The sequence below is a fragment of the Lepidothrix coronata genome, unplaced genomic scaffold, assembly GCF_001604755.1.
Source record: "Lepidothrix coronata isolate B3197 unplaced genomic scaffold, Lepidothrix_coronata-1.0 Scaffold37, whole genome shotgun sequence".
NCBI lineage: Eukaryota > Metazoa > Chordata > Aves > Passeriformes > Pipridae > Lepidothrix > Lepidothrix coronata.
The window spans coordinates 5,106,755-5,128,212 of NW_016690217.1; the positions used below are offsets into that span (position 1 = coordinate 5,106,755).

The 21,458-nt window shown below is 39.9% G+C and overlaps 2 protein-coding genes across 2 annotated transcripts in view; one reads left to right on the forward strand and one right to left on the reverse strand.

The window, feature by feature from the left end:
• Positions 1–2,054: 2,054 nt before the first annotated feature.
• On the reverse strand, positions 2,055–6,747 carry LOC108496141 (the record flags this gene model as incomplete). Its single annotated transcript, XM_017812569.1, has 3 exons — positions 6,519–6,747; positions 3,402–3,938; positions 2,055–2,572 (listed from the first exon to the last, which is right to left on the reverse strand). Coding segments are annotated over exons 1-3 (1,284 nt in total), but the record flags the coding sequence as incomplete, so codon positions are not given.
• Positions 6,686–21,458, forward strand: part of SLCO4C1 (solute carrier organic anion transporter family member 4C1) — a 29,984-nt gene continuing 15,211 nt past the window's right edge. Inside the window, exons 1-7 of the mRNA XM_017812742.1 lie at positions 6,686–6,980; positions 11,773–12,036; positions 15,927–16,121; positions 18,804–18,900; positions 19,806–19,927; positions 20,901–21,016; positions 21,313–21,457. Coding sequence (XP_017668231.1) covers positions 6,746–6,980; positions 11,773–12,036; positions 15,927–16,121; positions 18,804–18,900; positions 19,806–19,927; positions 20,901–21,016; positions 21,313–21,457 — 1,174 coding nt within the window. The 5' untranslated portion in view covers positions 6,686–6,745. The remainder of the gene's footprint in view (positions 6,981–11,772; positions 12,037–15,926; positions 16,122–18,803; positions 18,901–19,805; positions 19,928–20,900; positions 21,017–21,312; position 21,458) is intronic.

Genomic DNA, 21,458 nt, shown 5'->3' on the forward strand with positions numbered 1-21,458 from the left:
TGAGAGCGATGAGCTGCAGTCTTCCTCTGGATCCCACGAGTGGTAAAAAGGTTCCAAACCTCCAAGTTTATATATTCTCCAGTTCAGGCAGGAATGCTCAGTCCTTCCCTCAGAGCGGGGAATTCCATAAAAGGGTACGAGGACAGGAACATCTACAGGCCTAACAATTTCTGGGAAATGGCATGGAAGGCTATAGAATACACAGTTTTGGGTTACACCCATACGATGATGAACTGGTTTCAGCTGTCCTAACTAGGACAATGGCTAAATTTTAGAATTCTTCCACAAATTTAGCAATGTTTTTTTTAATATTTGTTAGTGTCTCCTCAAGGTGTTCCAGTATTAATTTTATTATATTCTTTTGACTTAAACATCCTTTTTTCCCTCCTAGAATATAGTTTCCATTCCCACTTTACACTTTGGATTGTAAAGGGACTTCCTAGTTAATCAGTTCTCATGTCTTTATCCCAGTCATAACCCCATCTAAAACTTTAGAATTCACTAAATCCATTATTAACTGGTTCCACAACACACCTCTACTGAAAATTAAAAGCCTTCTAACTTTAACAGAAAATTAGTTGATGTCAGTTTGCTCATTTGTTCTCAAATCTTCTGTTGCCTTTTTTTTCTCTTTCCTGGTTGTGTATTTCACAGAGCACTTCACTTTGCTAGATTGAACCAGTTGGTTTCTTTCAATTCTTTTTGGAAAACAAATTTCTCTAGTAATCTTTCTGCATGTTTTCTCCTTTAAAGTGATTTCTGGGGAGCTGGCACACACTATGGAGGATAACAACTTTAGCAGGTATCTCTGATTGCAATATACACATAAATTGCTTCTATTTTTTCCCTTTTCATGAGCATTGTCAGTCTAGACAAATAGATTATTCACCTCAGAGTCTATTACCACTTTTTATCTGAGCACTCTAGATCATGGCTGGGGTTCATGAACAAAGATTAGGGAAAATTCTCTATCCACGTTTGACACAAGCACGCTGGTGGCTAAAAAGGCCAATACGAGATAGACATGTCCGGTTGCAAAAGGCACAGCAGAAAGACTCCTTAGGTGGTAAATTCTGCAAGGCACAATTCTTTCTGCATTGTCTTTTCTCCTCAAGAGTGATCCTGCATGTGTTCTCAAAGGAAGCAGCAGCGTTATAGATGGTGTGTCTCCAGGCCTCCCGGTTGGAGGCCAGAGTAGACCAGTTATGGTGATCAATGTGGAGAAGGCTGAGATGTTTCAGGGAGTCCTTGTATCTTCTCTCCTGGGCTCCTCTCATGCGGCAGCTGGTGGTAAGTTCACCATAAAGCAAGATCTTAGGGAGGTGGTGGTCCTTCATCCTGGAGACGTGCCCTGCCCAACGCAGCTGTGTTCTCAGCAACATGGCCTCAATACTTGTGACAGCTGCTTGTTCTAGAACAGATGTATTGGTCACATAATCTGACCAGTGGATGTTTAGGATTGAATGGAGGCAGCATTGATGGAAGCGTTCTAGGAGTCGCAGGTGGCGGCGGTAGATGACCCATGATTCAGATCCATGTAAGAGAGTAGACAGCACTATGGCTCTGTAAACACTGATCTTTGGACTTCTCATCAAGTGTTTATTTTGCCAAACTCTTTTATGAAGCTTTCCGAAAGCACTATATGCCTTTGCTAACCTGTTGTCTATCTCCTTGTCAATCTTACCATCCGAGGAGATGAGGCTACCTAGGCAATTAAACTGCTGGACTGATTTGAGCACTGATTCGCCAGTGGTGATATGGGGATGATGGGGGACTTCCTGAGGTGCTGGTTGATAGAGAACTTCTGTCTTCTTTAAGCTGACTTCCAGCCCAAAGAGCTCAGCAGCGTCTGCAAAGCAGGGTGTTAAATGCTGCAGAGCTGCTTCTGTGTGAGCAACAAGGGCGGCGTCATCAGCATAGAGCAGCTCCCAGACAAGATGGTTTAAGGTCTTAGTGTGGGCCTTCAGTTGCCTTAGGTTGAATAGGCTTCCATCAGTACGACATCGGATGTAGATACTGTCCTGATCATCGAGGTCTGCTGTGGCCCTTTGGAGCATCATGCTGAAAAAGACTGTGAATAGGGTAGGAGCGAGAACGCAGCCTTGTTTCACACCATTAGTTATTAGAAAGGGCTCAGAAAGTGCATTGCCATATCTGACTTGGCCGTGCTGATCCTCATGGAGTGAGATGATCATTTTAAGGAACTTGGGGGGACAACCTAAACCTTCCAAAATCTGCCACAGACCTTTCCTGCTCACAGTATCGAAAGCTTTGGTGAGGTCTACAAAGGTTACATAGAGACCTTTATTCTGTTCCCTACACTTCTCTTGCAGTTGTCTGAGAACAAACACCATGTCTGTGGTGCTCCTGTTGGCTCTGAAACCACATTGGCTTTCAGGTAGAATTCCTTCTGCTATAGCAGGTAATGGTCTGTTCAAGAGTATTCTTGCCAGGATTTTGCCAGCAAAGGAGAGCAGAGTAATACCATGATAATTTGAACAGTCTGATTTAATTCCTTTCTTCTTATATAGGGTAATGATGACTGCATCACGAAGGTCTGATGGTAGTTCACCTAGTTCCCAACGAGTAAGAACTCGTGAAATTTAGCATGGAGTGCAAGGCCCCCATGTTTCCAAACTTCAGGTGTCATTCCATCAACCCCAGCTGCCTTGCCAATTTTCACCTGCTGTATGGCCTTGAGGGTTTCTCCTAAAGTGGGGGCAATATCCAATTCATACTTCACCAGTTGTTGTGTAATGGACTGATTTGCTGTGTCTTGGACTACACGGTTGGTACTGAAAAGGGTCTGAAAGTGTTCAGACCATCGATTCAGAATGGAGGTTTTATCTGCAGAAGTGTTTGACCATCAGCGCTGAGTAGAGGACTTTGAGCTTGGTATGTAGGCCCATATGCTGTTTTCAGGGCTTCATAGAAACGTCTGTGATCACCCGTGTCAGCACACAATTGTGTTTTTTCAGCTAGACTGATCCAGCACTTAATCTGGATGTCACGGAGTTTCTGTTGGAGCTTGCTGCATGCAAGATGAAAGGCTGTTTTTCTTACGTGACAGGCTGGCAGTGCAAGGTGTGCTTAGTAGGCGGTTCTCTTCTTCCTCAACAATTCCTGGTTCTCTTGACTGTTTTCATCAAACCAGTCCTTGTTCTTCTTGAGGGAGAACCCTAAGGTTTCTTCAGAGGACTGCTGGATGCTGTTTTTGATATGGTGCCAGAGTGTTACAGGAGAGGGATCTGTAGAATCTGAGGAATGGTTATCTAGCCTAGTTTGAAGATTCGCCTGGAATTTGTGTCTCACTGTGGCTGATTGGAGATTGTTAACTTGAAATCTCCTCCTTGGGATACTGCCCCTTTTAGGTTTGAATTTAAGAATGAGGTTAAGTTTACAGTGCACCAGTCGATGGTCTGTTTGGCATTCTGCACTGGACATCACACGGGTGTGGTGGACATCGCGGACACCTGTCCGTCGCATCAAGACATAATCAATGAGGTGCCAATGTTCGGATCTGGGATGCATCCATGTTGTCTTCAGACTATTTTTCTGCTGAAAGATAGTATTAGTGATGGTGAGCTGTTGCTCTGCACAGAATTCTAGCAGAAGTCGACCATTATCATTGCAGCTTCCAACACCATGCTTGCCTAGTATTCCTTTCCAGGCTTCAAAATTCTTTCCTACTCTGGCATTGAAATCACCAAGGATAATGATCTTATCATCTACAGGAACCTTCTGGATAAGGCAGCGCAGGTCAGTGTAAAATTTATCTTTTTCAGCAGGGTCAGCTTGGAGAGTTGGGGCATATAAACTAAAGAGGACAACATGTTGCTTGTTGTGGAGTGGAAGGCGTAGGGAGATAATTTGGTCAGAATGAGCTGATGGCAGATTTTCGAGTTTGGGAACAATAGAGTTTTTGATCATGAAGCCGACTCCTCAGAGATACTTTTCAGTTCTGGGTTTACCTGACCAAAAGAGTGTGTAACCAGCACCACGTTCTCTGAGGCTGCCTTCCTCATGAAGGCGAACTTCACTGAGAGCAGCAATGTCGATGTTGAGACGTGATAGTTCATGGGCAATCAGGGCAGACCAGCACTCAGGACATCCACTATCTGCAGAATTGAGCATGGTGCTGATGTTCCAGCATGCCAGAGTTAATTTGGCTGCACCTTTGGAGGCAGGTGTATATGCCTTTGTCTTTTGATCTTTGTGTGACTGCATTTGTAGAAGATGTCGATACAGAGTTTTGCAAATGTGTGTAAGGCCTTTGAGCCTGCGCAATGGAGTTTTTAGGTGAGACAGTATACGCTGAACTGAACCCACCCTTTAATTCTAAGGTTCATCTGCCAGGGCCGAGTGAGCTTGGACGGTGGCAGCGAGGTCCTCAGGATGTAGGTTTAATTAGAGTGACCTTCTCTTAGATGGATGGCCTTACAGGGCTGGTCGAGCTCCATCTGCCCGAGTTTGGAGTTTTCCTTCTCTTCTGTGTGTTCCGGGCTCCCGCTTTCATCTCCCACGATGGCACAGTCCGCACCAGCGAAGCTCCTCCTCTCTCGCTCCTTTCTGTGCCTGGAGCCGGGCCCAAGCGCACACGTCCTGGGGCCAGGCTGAGGCCGGGCCGCGCCGAGTGCATTCTAAATACTTTCCTGGAACCAATCATATTTTGCCATTTTTGGGTAGATTTTGTAACCAGTCTTGGATTGCCAGGAACTTAAACTTCTATAATAGCTTCAAGTATGGTCTCAGAGTAAAGCAGTTTATAACAGCTGGTTGAATCTACTGCATTTTTCGGTAAATTGCTTTTGGGGACATAACCACTGCAAAAATACATAATATTTTATTCCCTATCTCTCTCTCTCTGTCCCTCTGGCTTTCTTCTAAAATCTGTGTTCTGCTAGCATGGTATAAATTCACTCCTATTGAATTTCCTGGATTATTCAATTCCCTACTTAATTCTCAGACTAGGCCTATACTGGACACCGCAATGCTATCCTCCCCACTTTTCTTAAAAATGTTGGCTTTATCTGAACACTTTATTTTTCACAGTGAGCTCCACTCACTTCTCTTTTTCCCTTCTGTCCTGTCACCTTCCTGTGGTGATAAAACCAAAACCACCAGCTGACAGCTAGATGAAGATAACAACAAACCTAGCTGATCTGGTAGAAAAAGGGAGGTTTTCGGGTATCCTTAGCAGTATAGTAATTTAGCAATTTTGTGGATTATTCTTACTACTCTAGCATGTAGGTACTCTAGCAAAGATCGGGGTATCATTTCTAATGCCATGTCCTACTTTATTTTAATTAGGAGGACAAAAACCCAATCAATAAAATTCAAACAAAAAAAGAAAACTCTACTAAAATATTCTTTCTGAAACAGACTAGTGTGCCAACTGGCTCAGGCACATCCTTAGACCTCTCACAAAGATGTTAACTGGGATATATCTTGATGACCAGCAGAGGAAAAACCACTCCAGATTATAGCCTGAAATGATAATAAGCTAGTTTCAGAGTTTGGGCATCATCAGTGACCAGCAGATGAATGCTTCACTGGAGAGCAGCTATCTGAGCTCCTGTGGGCTTGGGAAGGTCACTGCTCTCCATGGGGATGGAGTAGCACCTGGAAGGGCCCCTGTGGTGCCCAAGGAGGAGCGTGAGGAACGCCCAGCTGCCAGGGGATTCCATGGCCCTCCAGCTCTAGCCATCACCCACTGCCTCTGCAAGATGTGTCAGAAGAATCAGAAGCAGCTGATTTCCCATTTGCAATTTATCTATAAGAATAAACAGACACATATTCTCTTGTCTAAGTTACTTGTTATCTTTTACAGAAGGTCATCTCCATGTTGTTTCTGTGCTGCTAATGAGTACTTGAAAATGTGTGCTTCTCTCCTAAGAGCAGATGGATGAGAATTGAAGAGGATGCCCTGGCTTTCACTGTGAAGCCAAGGTCACTGATAATATCTCTAGTTTCAATCTTGTTTCACCTGTCTCTAAAATGTAAATGACTCTTAAGAGGGGAAGGACTTTTCAGGACTAACTTCCACTGCCCAGAGATGAACACCAGCAGTGACAGTTAATTGATCCCCAGATTCCCTCCCAACTGTTCTTGTGCAGATGAGTAAAATAATTTATACTATATACAAACAAACTTGGATTTTCTTATACATTTGACAAATTCTGATGGTTGATGTCTGCAGCTGAATTAATGTGTTCAATGACTGGGAACTGCTGTATGTGGAAACGCTCACTGGAAGGGAATAAGTATTTTCAAAGGATGACATCCACAAATGTCCAGGGCTTCTGCTGTGGGTGGGTCACGTTGCCTGAAGTGGGAAAGCACCGTATCTGGTCCATTTTGCAACCTTTCCCTTTTTGCAACACTTACGTAAGGACATTTTGAACTATTTTTTTTTGATTTCCAGAAAGAAACTTTCGTGACGACTTTTTTTTTTTTTTTCTTTTCTTCTCCGCACAGAACGAATGACGCTGGACAACACGCCTCTCTTGGCGGCTTACACCGACCCACCGGCGCGGGGGAATTTCCCTCCGGGAGCGGCCGAGGGGGCCGAGCAGTGCCGGGGCCGGGCGGGGGAGGTGCCAGCACCTGCCCGGCGGGGCGGTGCCGGCCGGCTCGGCCCTGCCCTTCTCCGCTCGGTCCGGCCCTGCCCCCGTGGTTATTCAGCGGCGGGAGCGTTGGGCGCGGGTGCTGCTCGCAGCCGGGGGTGGCAACGGCTTCGGGCGCCATGAGCGGCGGCGGCATCGAGAACGCGGCGTTCGAGACTCCCAGCCCCAGCCTCGGCCGGCAGCGCCCCTGGAACTCCGCCAGCTCCAGTGCCACTTCTAGTGCCTGTGCCCCCTCCGATCCCGACTTTGAGGAGGGGCCCTGCGGGTGGGGCCGCTGTACCCCGGAGTCTCTGCAGCTCTGCAACAACCCCGAGGGCTACCTGGTTGTGTACAGCCTGCTGGCCACCTTCCAAGGTAACCCGTCCCTGTGGGCTCTCTGGTGCCCGGGGCACCTCTTCTACTGCTTCTCTTTCCTGGGGGGAAGCCAGCCGGGAGCCTGGACTGGGGGAGGCAAGAGAAGCATGGTGATGGTTTAGGCAGTGGGCAAGGAGAGACAGGGTTCCTCTAGAGACGGTAATGGCTTTGCTAGGGGAAGAAAGTACAGTAATGCCTTGTATAGGGAACTTGCTCGTACAGTGTTACTCTCTCTACTTCACTCTGTTCTACCTCTTCTTTTCCCACCTACGTTACTGGACGCTGCTGAGTCCATGGTCCCACCAGGTCTGTGCTTCGTGCTCTTGTCAGTGCTGCATCTGCATTGCTCACGCTTCACATGCACTTATGGGTTGGGACTTAGAAGCCAGGGAATAAAACACCGATATAAACCAGTAGAAAAAACTCCAGTACCTGAGCATGTACTGTGTTACTTCCCTGCTAAAACAGTATCTTGACCTGGTTGGGTTAGGACTTTGGGTAATTAGGATGGCTCTGAAGACAAGCAAATAAACAACATGTTCTTGTTCTGTGGATCCCAGTGCAGCCGTCTTCCCAAAACTTAATGGTTTAACTTGATTGTGGGGGAAACCTGAAGTTTAGCTTGCCCTAAATTTCTGCTGTTCAGCTTCAGAGTTTCTTGTCCATAGTTTTGGTTTTGTGTAAAAAGATTTGTTAGAGCCTTAGCAAGTCTGAAGCTTAGGAAGCAGTAATAGTAACTGGATGGAGGAGAAACATTAGTGTACCAAATATACAGTCTTGAGGTTTGTCCTTCAAATGGAGCTATTGGATTAATGTTCGTAACCCTTCAATTTTATTGGGCTGACTAGAAGTGAAAATGTGTTTCCTGGAAAAATATGAGGCTTTGAAGCTCATTGTTGTTGCTCCTAAAGAATGACACCGCTGTAGAAGGGTGAAGGGAGATGTTGGAGATTTGATGCTACAGGAGCTGGCAGCCTTCACCAAAGATATGCGGGATATGGATGGCTGCATTCCTGCCTGGAACTGCACTGAGATGACTGGGGTGGTATGAGGAGAACTGAACAGGAGGTTCTGCTTAAAACCTAGAAGGATTTGAATGCTGTTTGTGTTGCTTGGAAAGTCCTTGAAGGACATTGTCTCTCAGTATGTGTTTCTGTGAACTTTTTCTGATTTCAGCCTGTTCAGAATCTAATCTTAGCATACAGGTCTTGTGTTAGAAAAGAAATATCTAGGGAGTTTTGAGCAGAGCCTGTTATTTCTTAGTTGGATTTGAAAAGTCATGCTACAGCTGCTAGGATCAGGAGGTGATTACTGTTACGGTTGTCCTACTGTTAGCTCAAATTTATTTTCTTCATAAATAAAAAGAAAGGTAAAGGTGGAAGAACTTCTTACATAGCAGATTTCAATGGCGGTTGAGTAGTAGAAGACTTTTAGAATACACGTCTATCTTTTTTTACGTGACTTAAGAGTTCTAAACCAAGTGTCTTGAATATTTCCAGCACTTCTAAGTTTCTTCAGATCTGGTTTGCTGTTGTGATCTGGTTGCTGAGCTGAATAATAAACTTCATGTCATTTAAAATTTTTCTCTTTTTAGTAGTCTGTGTAGGTTGCCAGTCATAAAAGCATCTTGTACCATAAGAATTTCTGTCCCCTTAAGAAGGCATAAATGTTGTTTGTGCTGCTTATCCAGCTCTTGGTCCTGTTATCTAACTTTATATATATTCCAGGTAACTAATCTAGTTCAAGTTTAGGGCCTTTAATGTAAGGAAGCTTCTGATGTTGGTTTTGGAAGCTGATGTAAGTGTGGCTATCACAAGTCTTGTGGCATTCCTGATGTTGTTACTTCGATTTTCTGAATAAGAGCCTTTCCTTTGGTTTAGAACACAGAAAGGAAACTGGGTGCTAAAGACTCAAGCTGCAGTTCTTTTTGAGAGGCAGGAAAAACAAGAGTCCTTATCAGCAAGAAATTCAATGTTGTGTATTAAGCTTTGTGAAAACATTCAAGTCTGTAGCTTCAGACTTTAGATAAAAGCACACAAAATACGACTGGAATTTTGAAGTTTTGTGAGCTAATGCTGTGTGGTGGTTTTGGGTCTAATTATTTGACTTACCCTCCAAATTACAGAAACAATCATTGAGGAAGATAAAATATATCTATTTAACTTGCTAGCACACCTCTAGAAAAGATTATAACGTAAGGTATTGAAGACTAATGAAGGCTTTTTACGTGAGTGAACATAGTGGGTGATTATCTGCAGTGACCTGGTACCTGTGTGTAGATTTCTGGGTGTATCTAACTTAAAGCCTGTATTTGTCAGGTTATTTTCTAGCTGCTTTAGAAAAGAGATTATTGTTAGTACCTGATGTGCTGTATTTCAGCTTCTCAGAAGATTCCAGGTGGAACTTGTAATTTCTGGCTGTTTCTGTGTCAAGTATTATGAAACCTGTATTTCCAGAATAGAAAACAATTTGTGTAGAATGTTGTTGCATGGCTAATACCTGCTTTCTGTACAGCATGTGGAGTTGCATAAATGTATGTGGTATCTTGTAATACAGTAACTGGATGTGCTGCAATTCCTAGCTGTAGTAGGAAACAAGGTAGAAATTATCTCACTATTTTGAGTACAAGAAGGACTGTCAGTAATTTTTATTAAACAAAATGACAAAACTGCTGTTTGAGGCTGGTTCATTCTAATATGTCTAAAAAAATTGAATAGCACAAATATTTTATAGGCTGGTTAGGCCTTTTTAATTTTTTTGTGTGCCTGCAAACTACTGTGTTAAAGCCACCATGCTTATAACAACTGCAGAGCAGTTTTGTTTTTTTTTAAGACAGGATAAAGAAAAAATACTCTTGTGTTTCACGAGAGCAAATTAAGTTGGTTTATAATTAATCTGGATTTTATGGGTCAGTACCCACTGAACCTAAAGCTCTAACAGATGTAGTGGAACAATAAAGTTTTGGTTTAGAAGAGTTGAAAACTAGCTTCTGTGCTACAACTTTAGAGTGTTGAGATGGCCTTGCAGAACTTGTTTTTCAGATCAAGTATTAGCCAGGTTCCATCTTTCCTAGCGATTAGTCACTAGATGATGCCATTGGAGGAGCTGCCATTCATCACATCTGTGTGTTTACAGATGAAATCTAATTATTCAGTAAAATTAACTATGAGGTTTTATGGCTTTTAGGATGCAAATTAAAGGTGATGACTTAAACTACAGTAAAAGACAATGCCTTCTAGCTCTGTAATCCACTTACCGTGTAGCACACTTGCTTCATATGAATTTCTCAAGGCCTTAGTAAATGTTTGAGGTGCTGGCAAATGGGGGAAAAAGTTGTTTGTTCATTCCTTCATGCTATTATTGTTCTTTGGTAAATGCTCCTTAATAGGAAAAAGTTGCCAAATGTATAACCAATGGCAGTGGAGGAACACTGTAATACTTCTGTTATTGACTGATAGGTAGAATTGTCAACATTAATAAAGAAGCCATAGGGTATTGGAATTAAGAGTGTGCCAAGAGCTACCTCCTTATAAAAAGCTGAAATGTTTGCCTGTGGTGGGGATTAGAAAACAACTGGCTGATTTGGAGTAATTTTTTTCAATATGTTGGAGCACTTGAAGGAGATGTTGAAGTTTGTCCTCAGTAGTTGTACTTCTGGATGGTACAATGCTTGTTGAAAAGTAACTTAAGCCTATTGCTGTCACCAGTCCTTCTGTTCTGGTTGTAGAATGACAGTAGAGAATCATGTTTGAATTTTAGAAAGAGTAAGAATAACTGTAGGTCCTGTGTCATGAGAGAGGCTCATCAGTCATCTCTGAGGTTACATAACTCCAACTTATTTGCAACTGTGACTCCAAGACTTCCTAACTTCTTTTCAGGTATATATTTTATTATGGACACAGTTTAATTAGACTATGATGAAGTTTCCTGGCACTGTTATGAACTACTGCTATTAATCTCTTTGGTGTTTCACATAGAAACAGAATGTGAAGCAGGATGGGAGATTTGAGTTAGAATCTACAGACAGTGCATTTGTAAAAATGGACATGCACTGGCAATTGCAGCTTACTTGCTTCTACTTTGGGATAATTTTTATTTTTTTGAGGTTCATCTGTACTTCAGTAGGGCAGCTTGTGCAATGCCTTTTTTTCTGGGTCATTTCATACTTTTACTTCTGGGAACTTAAAGATTCAGAGGACAAACTTTTTATTTTTCACTTAAAGTAAATCATCTCAGTTGCTCTAGAACAGTTGTGAAGTATTTTTAAATAGCTTTTTTCAATTATAGGGGAAGCATGTCTATTCAAGAGCCTTCTTATCTTCCCTTGTGGTGGCAGGGAGGAACTTATGTTTTTTGACAGTACTTTGAAAGCTATGTCCTGAACTTAGTTCACTTGTAGCTTGTATTCTAGTGCAAGCCATAACCTTGACTAATTTCCTTTTAACTTGTACAGTATCTTATGATACTGTAATGCATTCTGTTTGGAATCTGTGCTTCAAACAGAATCTGGAACCTTAATACATGAAAAGAGTTTGAGGCATGGTATATTTCTGGCTTAATGCTTGAGTGTCCACAGGGGAATAAAATTGAATAGCCTGTGCAATTTTACTGGCTTAAGCTGGCACTGTGTTGATCTAGTATATACCTAGATTTTAAAGCTAATAAATACTTACAATGGAGCTTTGTAAATATGCTAATTTCATAGCATTGCAAGAGTAAACTTACCATTGTGTGATGGAAAGGTTAAAATGAATATATCTTTGACTAATTATCTCTTTTTTTGGTTTTGTAGGTATTGTGGTAAATGGCCTGGTTAACATTAGTATTTCAACAATTGAGAAGCGTTATGAGTTGAACAGTTCCCTGACTGGCTTAATCTCTGCAAGCTATGACATTTCTTTTTGCATGTTGTCGCTGTTTATATCTTTCTTCGGAGAAAGAGGGCACAAACCACGATGGCTTGCTTTCTCAGCATTTATGCTAGGACTGGGCTCCCTTATATTTTGCTTACCACACTTTAGTGCTGGAAAATACCATTATGGAGCTAAACCTGAAGGTAAGCTTATCTTTGTTTTGAAAATTACACACACACACACAAAAAGAATCTCTGTAGCGACTTGTTGCAGCTCTTTATTTGGTACAATGTAACTAATCTCTGTTAAAATCCTAAAATAAAGTATTATCTGTGACACTGAAAATAATGATTCTGTGAAATCTGTAAGTTCAAGAAGTTACAGAACTCTGCACAGTGAACTTTATTTAACAGAAGTGATCTAACTGTCAATATCAGTTCTTGCTCATAAGCAACATTTGAATAAAATGCCTTTTTTTTACTTGCACTGATATATGCAATTAAAATTCACTTTTGAGAAAAGTATCTGGCATCTATTTGTGAATTGGAATCAAGTTAGATCAGTGAGGTAGAATAAGTGTCAAAGTAAAGCTTTGACTGTAGTCAAAAAAATTAGACTTGCCATCTTGTTGAAAGGTGGCTACTTTTTGCAGTTCTTTGGGGTTTTGAACCATTAAAGACATCTTGATTCATTCGTTAACAAGTTTCTAAGTTCCTTTAAAAGATGTTGATTAAAACTTGTAGATTTATTTGAAATAGAGGCAACAAGCAGTACTGAACTGTACTGAACAAAGCAGTATTTAAATCATGGGAGTAGTTAGCTCTCAGTTCTTACATAACTTTTCTCATAAAAGAAGACTTCAATGCAGTGTGGTTAGTGCAGTGTGGTTTGTATTTCAATTTAGTGGCACACCTGTAAATAATACAGAAATATTCGGATAAGTTTAAAGCAGGATGACTTAATCTTAATTGTTATTGCAATGTTCAACCAGACTTACGCCTCCAATGACTAAGCATACTAGTGTGCTCACTTAAAAAAATCAGTAGCTGTTAAGCAACCTGATGAAAGGTTTTGATTCTCAATTTCTTTAGTGTTGATCATGTCATACACTTGCATAAGCTGTCCAGACATTAGTTAAACAAGTTTGGTAAGCTATTTTTCCCCTATCTAATAAATGAGGATCTGTAATGGAAGTTAATTGAACATTTAACTGAACAAGGCCAAAAGAAAACGGTCTTCAGTGTTTGAGGGTTGTGAGCAGATGATTATTTGCTACCTTTTAATAGAGGGCTCCTGGCTCTGTTACAGTCCCATTTCTCTACAATTTTGGTTTCAGGATTGTACTTCCTCCTTCACTGTAGTATGGAAGGGAAGCTGAATTTGATATATAAGTTTTAATCTGATTGCAGGGGTTTTTTAATACTGATAGTGTGGGAGAGAAGACCAGCTATCGCAACTGATCTCTTTCCTTTCAAACAACTGTAGTTGAAATCTCAAAGACTATGTTACTGTTTTATCAGACATCTACGTGGATGTAGATGTTGATGCTTCATTAGGAAGCTGTTCTACATGGACTTTTAAAAATTCCCCACCACTTCTAGACTTCAAAAGGAATGTGTCTCCTTCACCATGGCACTGTCAGCTGACAACATTCCTGCTGTTTTGACTGTTGTAATGCAGGTGCCTATGCTGGGACTGTGGTGAAAGACTTAGCTGACTTAAACAGAACACTATTAAAGATAAATGACTAAGTGTAGGGAACATTTGCACTGTGACAGAGTCAACATAAATCTTCAGGTGCTGTGCAATGGCATCCTTTAACTGTCAAGTACAGGATCATAGGATGTCTGGTTTAGCTAGTTCTGATGTTGATGAAGCATCTTAACTATACAATTGGTTGTGGAATTTAATAGCACCACACCCCCTAAGACCTTCCTTTTTGATTATTTGTTTGAATGAGTAGTTAATAAAAAATATTAAAGTTTCTATAAATCTTTTATTTGATGCTTTGTATTAAAATCTACCACCTAATTTATTTCTGAACAGCTCGTTTTACTAGTTGGTTACTTGATTATTTATGTTTGTCTGCTGTATGTCCCTACAGTGAGTTTTACCTGCAGGATAATTTCAAGTACAGTTCAGTACAATTTTTAATATGGCTGCCAGGCTAATAAATAGATCTAGACTGGAATACAAAATACATATAACCTCCAGTATAAGGCTTACAGACTTCATGGAACTTACTGTTTTACCTTGGGATATTAATTTACTTTTATTCTGAGTATATACATATCCTACTCTACAAAATGACTTGATTGTTTATTTATCCTAATACCACTTTTTAGAAGTCGTTTAGTTTCATATTGAAGGAGTTGTTAATGAATGGTCTCCCTATTATTAAAAATTTTTAGCCATAGCAAACATTTCTTTTCTAATCTCCAGAAAGGCTTCAGACTCCGGTTTGTAGCCTAGGTGTGACCAGCTGTTTGTTCTGAACTTTTCCAGGTTGCAGAGTCGCCGGTGCCTCAGCTGGCTCCGATATGTGCAGTCAGGGCTCCACCTGGTGGTGTGTCCGTAGCGGAAGCAACCGAATTTGATTAATCAGAGGTGGCAGAGGGGACTGTGAAAGCTGCAGATGCTATAAGCAGTGTACCTTTAAACTTCTGTCTCGGATTTTATTTTAAAAATTTAAACATATTTCAATATGTCTTTCGCAGCAAACATGAATAGTAGTTTTTCACTTGACACAAGGAAGATAATTTCATTGTGAAGACAGTCAAACACTGGGACAAATTACCCAGGATTCTTCTTAAGTGCAAAGGAAGGAAATCTTTGACTCCTCCTCTTGATGTGAGGTTTTATTATCCCTTATGTTGGCCTGTTTCCATGTAACAGCACTGTATCACCTGTTGTGAGCTACAGGGAGTAATGGTAAAGTCCATGGATGTATTTATAACACCAGTGTAGACAGTTTGTTTAAATATCTGCTGTGTGGCAAGAACTTTCTTGTACTTTGTTTTGTGAGCTCAAAGTGTGGATTGAGCTTGCCCTTTCTTTCCTTAAGTAAAAAGTGTTTTAAAATCTAAAAGGACCTGAGGAAGAAAAAAAATGTAGTAATTTTGTGGCAAAGTAGGGTGAATGAATCAGTCTGCTTGTTGGATCTGAAGGATGTTTTCATATGTCTGTTCGGTGTGGCTTATTCCCACAGAACTCATGAGTTTGTTGTTGTTCTTAAGGTTTCATGCTCTTCTATGGAAAAAAAGAAACATGCTTCTCTTTTATCTCATCACTTGGCACTCTTACTGAAAGTGCAGTGATAGCAAGGGGAAGGAGAAGAGAACACATACTCCCTGTCATCAGTTCCTCTTTTCCCTCCTTGTAGTGCCAAACAATACAGGAGCAGACACAACCTTACACTGCTGCACCACTGCTTTCCTCTGTGTGCTTAAGTACAGAGACTTTACCTTAACCACTTGTTCTGGAGAGGTGGCAGTGTGTGTGCTCTATGAGAGGTAGTGGTGTAGGTTTTCAAGGTGGGTTTTCTTTTCTCCTAGGGAAACATTTCTCAGAAGAGTGAATGAGAAGGGAGGATTATCTTTGCTAGTGCCTGACTGCACTTTCTAGAAGTCCAGCTTTCCTTAGGTTGTTCAGGCTGGTCTGTCAATTGAGTGGAAGTTGTTAGTGCTCCTTAGAATCATTATAACATACAAGAACAAAATGAAGTGTGTTACCCAGGAGTATTCACAACCTGTGGAATGATCATTTGACAGATGGTTGTTTGTTTGTTTTTTTTTTTTTTCCATAAATCTGATCAGTAATGCTTTCAACAAGGCAAAGCATTTTAATAAGGCTATTTCATTCATCTTACCTTCCTGGTGAGGAAACAAGAACCAAGCCATGATAGTATTTCTTTTGGGGGATATAAACCTTGGCACTGCCATATGGGATACCTTAATAGGTGTGAAAATTGAAGTGGGAGCCTGACATAACAGCACTTCATTTGTAGTTTAGCTTTCAGTACAGATTTTTCTTCAGCTAGACTGTGATGAGCTGGGTATCAGAATTATAAAGTCTTGTTGTCTCTGTTTTTCAGACACTTGTCAAGCTCCAGAAACTGTATCTGCTAATATAACTTGCAGTGCCAGCATGAAGTCTTCACATCACAACTATATGTATGTCTTCATTCTGGGACAGCTACTGCTGGGAGTTGGAGGAACGCCGCTGTATACTTTGGGAACAGCTTTTATTGATGATAGTGTCCCAAAACACAAATCTTCCCTTTATATAGGTAACTTTTAAACTGTTTATAACATATCGTCTGGATTGATCATAAACTACAATACCTTCCAAATGCTTTTATGAATTACTCCAAAAATCTTGTAATTGTTTACTTATATGCATAAAGTGTTTCTACATCAGTTACTGTGCAATTTAGGTATTAGTCTGCTTGAAGTATCAAGTCTTTTCAAGTTTTATTTTGTAGAGCCTGATAAAGTTACTTTGAGCACCTCTCCTGTTACTTTTTGATGTCAGTAACTGAAAATCGTTTTGGTTAATGTAGCCTGTCTGTTAACAACAGAATAGGCTGTAGCAAAAACTTGCTTTTTAGTGTCACAGGTGTTGAAAAATAGTGCATATCAATTAGTCAGTAGCTAGGTCATATTGTATCCTTTAACAATCTTATTTACTTATCTTCTGTTAGTAAGCTGTCCACTCAGTATGGAGACAGTGCTGGGCATTGTGTGATCAGTGCAGTTCTCTAGCCACGTACAAATCTGGCACTTCAGGAGGACATACTGGAAGTATCTTTCCTTCATTCAAAGCCATAGTATGTCTTTAGGGTTAGGGTTGTTTAAAAACTAGCAGTAGTTTTTAACTTTTTTCAGTCATCATTCTCTGGGTTGTGTGCATTTTTACTGCCAAGTTCATTGTAGTCGAAGTGTGTTTTCTGTGGGTTTAAAGATATTTGCTTCCCCCCATTTTGTGTGTAAGCTGATAGAAGCATTTTAGCTATACTGATAACTTCTAGGAGGAATTCAAGGCACCTCAGATTCCTGAACTTGTTTCCAGACTTGATTTTATGGGGCAAAATTGAAATCATCACCTATTTGCATACAAGTCTTGCACATTTGTTCCAGGCAAGCCACTTCATTTGATGCCAACAAATACAATAGTTGCATATGATAAATCTAAAATAACAAAAACGGGTTTTATTTTTGCTGGTATTATACGTTTTTTTCATTTCCCTCCCCCCATCCCTGCCCCTGAAGCCAGTGAAATAAATAGAGCAGAACTAGGGCTGTCTGCACGATTGGGGGATTAAGTAGTGACCTGAAAACTCAGGAGAATTATGTCAGTGTTCATACTTAAAAAAGACGAGTACAATAAACTAATGTATGTACAATCTTCAGGTATCTGAGTTCAGAAGAGCAGTGTATTCTGCCTAATATAATTAAACTGAAATGCAAGTGAGTGGGCAGGTAGCTACCTTAAGCCTTAATTCTTTTTCTTGCTTTTATACAGTGTATTAAGGATTTAAAGTATATTGTGTTGCCTTGCCTAATGCAATAAGGCTTATACAAGGCAGCAAAAAACAAACAAAAAAACGCCTAAAACTTTCTGTAAATAGCTGCTAGCATCTTTGAATATAGGCTTGCAACTCAAAAGTTGATAGTTTCTTTCTCTTGTAAACTGGGTGCATTTTCATGAGGACTGTTCTGCTCTTGCTGAACTGGGACATCAACAACTAAAGCCACTGAAAAGTTAAGCAATTGCAAATGGTATTTAAACTGAGTGGTGTAGGAGGAAATAGGCATCTTTTAAGCTTGGTTTGAAATTCTGTAGAATGAATGTGAACTTAGAAAGTTCTGATAGGCATGTCACTATTTCCAAAATACAGGAAAACCTAGGATATGTTTACTCAGTATTTATTTTGACTTGGGTGTCACTTTTGCATTGGTTTCCCCTCTCGCACCCTTCTCACCTTCCTGCCTCCTCCATCATTTCCTTTTGCCATCTAACTAGAGCGAAATTAATACTAAGTACTCAGGATCCAGACATTTTGGAAACATCAGAAATCCAGATTCTTCAGCCTGGGGAAGCAACATAGAATATCAGCAGTAAGAATGCATGTTTACTAATTATTTCAGATTTTGTTTCTGTTAGTTGCAAGCCTTAATCTGCAGAGTGCTCCTGATAGCAGTGAGTGCTAAACTGCCACATAAATCTGTGGTAGGTCAGGGAGACTATTGTGATATTGAAAGTCTTGTACTTTTTAGCAGGATATGGTTACATCAGCTACTTTGCAGGTTAGGGTTTGTTTTTGTTTGGTGGCATGTTTTATTTTTTGGCTTTTTTTTTTTTAGATGGTGTGTCTGGATTTTTGTTGATGTGTGTTGTTGTTGTCGGTATTTGTGTGTTGGTTTTTTTGTTTGTTTGTTTGGTTTGGTTTTTTTAGTGTAGTCAGGCACTGTCAAGAGCCCTGGCTTTGTATTTTAAGGCAGATATTACTCCAGTCAGACATTTTAATGGAACCTTGTCTTTTAGTCTTGAAAGATGTAAAAATACTGAAGATTGAAAAATATAAATAACTAGATTCTTAAAGATTTTGGTCATGTACTGTTAACAACTGGTGCTCAGACTTTCACTTCAACTTTTTCCTCAGCTAGCTCTTGAATGTAGACACAAAAGGTAGGTGCAAATGGCAGTCCAATAATACTTAAAGTTGCAGTCAGTGAGATTTTTTTTGCTGAACCTCTGAGTTGCAGCTTTTAATGAGAGCTGCAAATTTCCTTGTTGAGGCACAAGTATAAATTTTGTCTTCTACATGCTGTAGTTGAAGTAATGAGAGTGAAAAGAACCAGCTGAATTACGGAATTTTGATCTGAAGTCGATTTAAGAATTTTATTAAAAGAAAGCTTTAAAAAAAAAAGCTTAAGTTATGGTGGACTCGATGTATTTTCTCTTCTAGGAATTGCCTATGCCATGTCTCTGCTGGGTCCTGCTATTGGATATGTTGTAGGAGGGCAACTGCTTAATGTTTATATTGATATCCAGATCCCAGAAAGGCAAGATACAACTGAATTTATTGCTATTTTCTTTTCCTAATAATTTTAATTGAAATCTTCGCTTTTCTTCCTGTGAGAAAGAGTTTTTGTTCAGAAAATACTGCATTAGCAAGAGCTTCATTGATTTGTAAGCAAGTTGCACTCATAAAGGCTTCAAGTAAGTGAATTACTTCCCACAGGGAGTAGTGTGACCCCATTATGTGTGCAAGTTCCTCTACAGTGCAAATATTTAGTTCTAGCTTTTCAGATATTGGCTATTTTAAACCTGAGTAACAAAAAAATGCTTTGTCTTCTGTTTAGTTGCTCGTTTAGTGTTAAACTGCACCTATTGATTTCTTGTGCAGAAAGTTTCCTTGAGTTGCAATATGAGAGGTAGGATAGTGCTGCTTAACTCCTGGCAAAAAGCTTGTGAGAAAATCTAACAGGTTGAGTAGTAGTCCACTATTAAAAAAATGTTATAAATTGTACTACTGTCCAAGCCAACAACTTCATTTAGATTTTTATTTCCTGTGTTTTAGAGCAATGCAATGGCATTCTGAACTTCAGAGTTGGCTTTGACATAACTCATTGGTTATGAAGATTCTTTCTAAACCCAGCCTTTTCAGTATCTTAGTAATGCTTCAGGATCTTGAAGTCAGGGCCAAAGAGTAGCCTCTAAATCAGAATAACATTTACTAATGAGATGAAAGCTATATTTGGTAGAATGCAATATTTTTATGATAGACCCTGTGAATGTGCAAAGAAGCAAACAAAAAATTTAATACATGTGGAAAACAAGAAAATTACAATATTAAAAGGCTTTCTGTTAAATCAGTTTTAAGAATAAATATTCCAGCTCATGAAATCTGAAATTGCTGATTGAAATTCAGAATGATAAACCTGCTTTTTCTGAATTACTTTTTCAGTACAAAGGTGGATCAAGATGACCCACGTTGGCTTGGAGCATGGTGGATAGGATTTCTTGCATGCTTTTTTGCAATTTGGCTTCTTATAATACCTTTTTCAATGTTTCCAAAGCACCTGCCAGGTAAAGGTTTAGCAATGCTGAGTTAGTTTGGAAGAGGGATTTTTTTATACTTGTGGTTTATAGTCTGCTGGACTGGATGTTTCCTCTTTGATTCCATTGTTTGGTTAACTTAAGTCTTTGGCTAAAATCTGCTAAATACTTCCCCCCCCCCCCAGTATGTAGCCTTTAAAATAAGGCAAATGGACTAGAAGAAGGATCTTGTTTATGGTGTCCCCGCCCATGGCCAGGGGGTTGGAACTAGATGAGTTGTGAGGTCCCCTTCAATCCAAACCATTCCAGGATTCCATGGTTCTTTTCCAGTAGAACTGGAAACAGGTACCTGAATGTGGAGACTAATTGTCAAATTTTGAAGATGCTTCCATCTAACTACCCAGAACTGTATTTAAAGCTGCTGTATTACCCACCAAGAATAATGTGGAAACTCTAATGACTTAACTCGTGCACTGTTGTCTTTCGTTTTTTTATTAGTTTGGATGGAATAATAAAGCATGAATCAAAGTATCCCAGAACAGTCTTCTAGAGAGATACTTAGAGTGTAATCTCTGTTCAGGTAGATATTATCTAGGAGTCCCTTGGAATCCAAGCATCCAAAGGAACTTAGTATACTAATATTGAAAGAGAAATGATGGAGGAAAAGAAACAATGAAGTAGGGAACAGGGGAGAGTGTGAAGATGCTTTAAAAAAAAATTGAATGGGCTTCAGCATACTCTGAAGATTTTAGGATATTCCTGATAATATCTTATTGCAGCCAAGATATTCCAATGGAAGCATGATGCTTTCAACAAAAATCTCCTTTCAATTTATTATTGATCTCTTTATAAATCTGTACCAATAAAACACTCAAGAAGACCTGCAGTATCTGAACTACTTTTTCCAAGTAAAGGAAACATGAATTTTTCTGCCCTTTTGACATTAAGTCTATGAGCACAGGTATTCAATGTTTTCATTGTCAATAAATATGACTGTTTGTAGGAACAGCAAAAATACAGGCTGAAAAAGTCTCTGAAACTCATGATGATGGAAGTGAGGCCCTAGTTCGGATCAAGAATATTGGAAAAAATTTTAAAGACTTTCCTATATCTCTCCTGGTAAGAAAAATCCAAACTTTTCTAAAACTGGTATATTCTGAGGAATGAAATGCTTTTTTATATAATCTATAGATATTTAGAAAGGTAATTGCTTCTTTATTGTGTTGTGATAGTGGTCTCCAGTGCTACTGATAATATAACAGATATTCATTTTGTTGATACTTGAGGTTGTTAAAGCAGAAAAGCATATTACTGAAGTTCCATTAGACTAGCTACTTTAAAATATAGTGGCTTCTACTTTAGTTGGTACCAAAATCAAATGATTTCTGGAGCATTATGATAATTTCTCTCCATAGATACTGTTGAGGAATCCAGTACTTATGTGTCTAATAATAGCCAGTTCTTCAGAAGCTTTAGTTACCACTGGATTTGCCACATTTCTACCAAAGTTTATAGAAAATCAGTTTGGAAAGACGTCAAGTTTTTCAGCAACTCTTGGAGG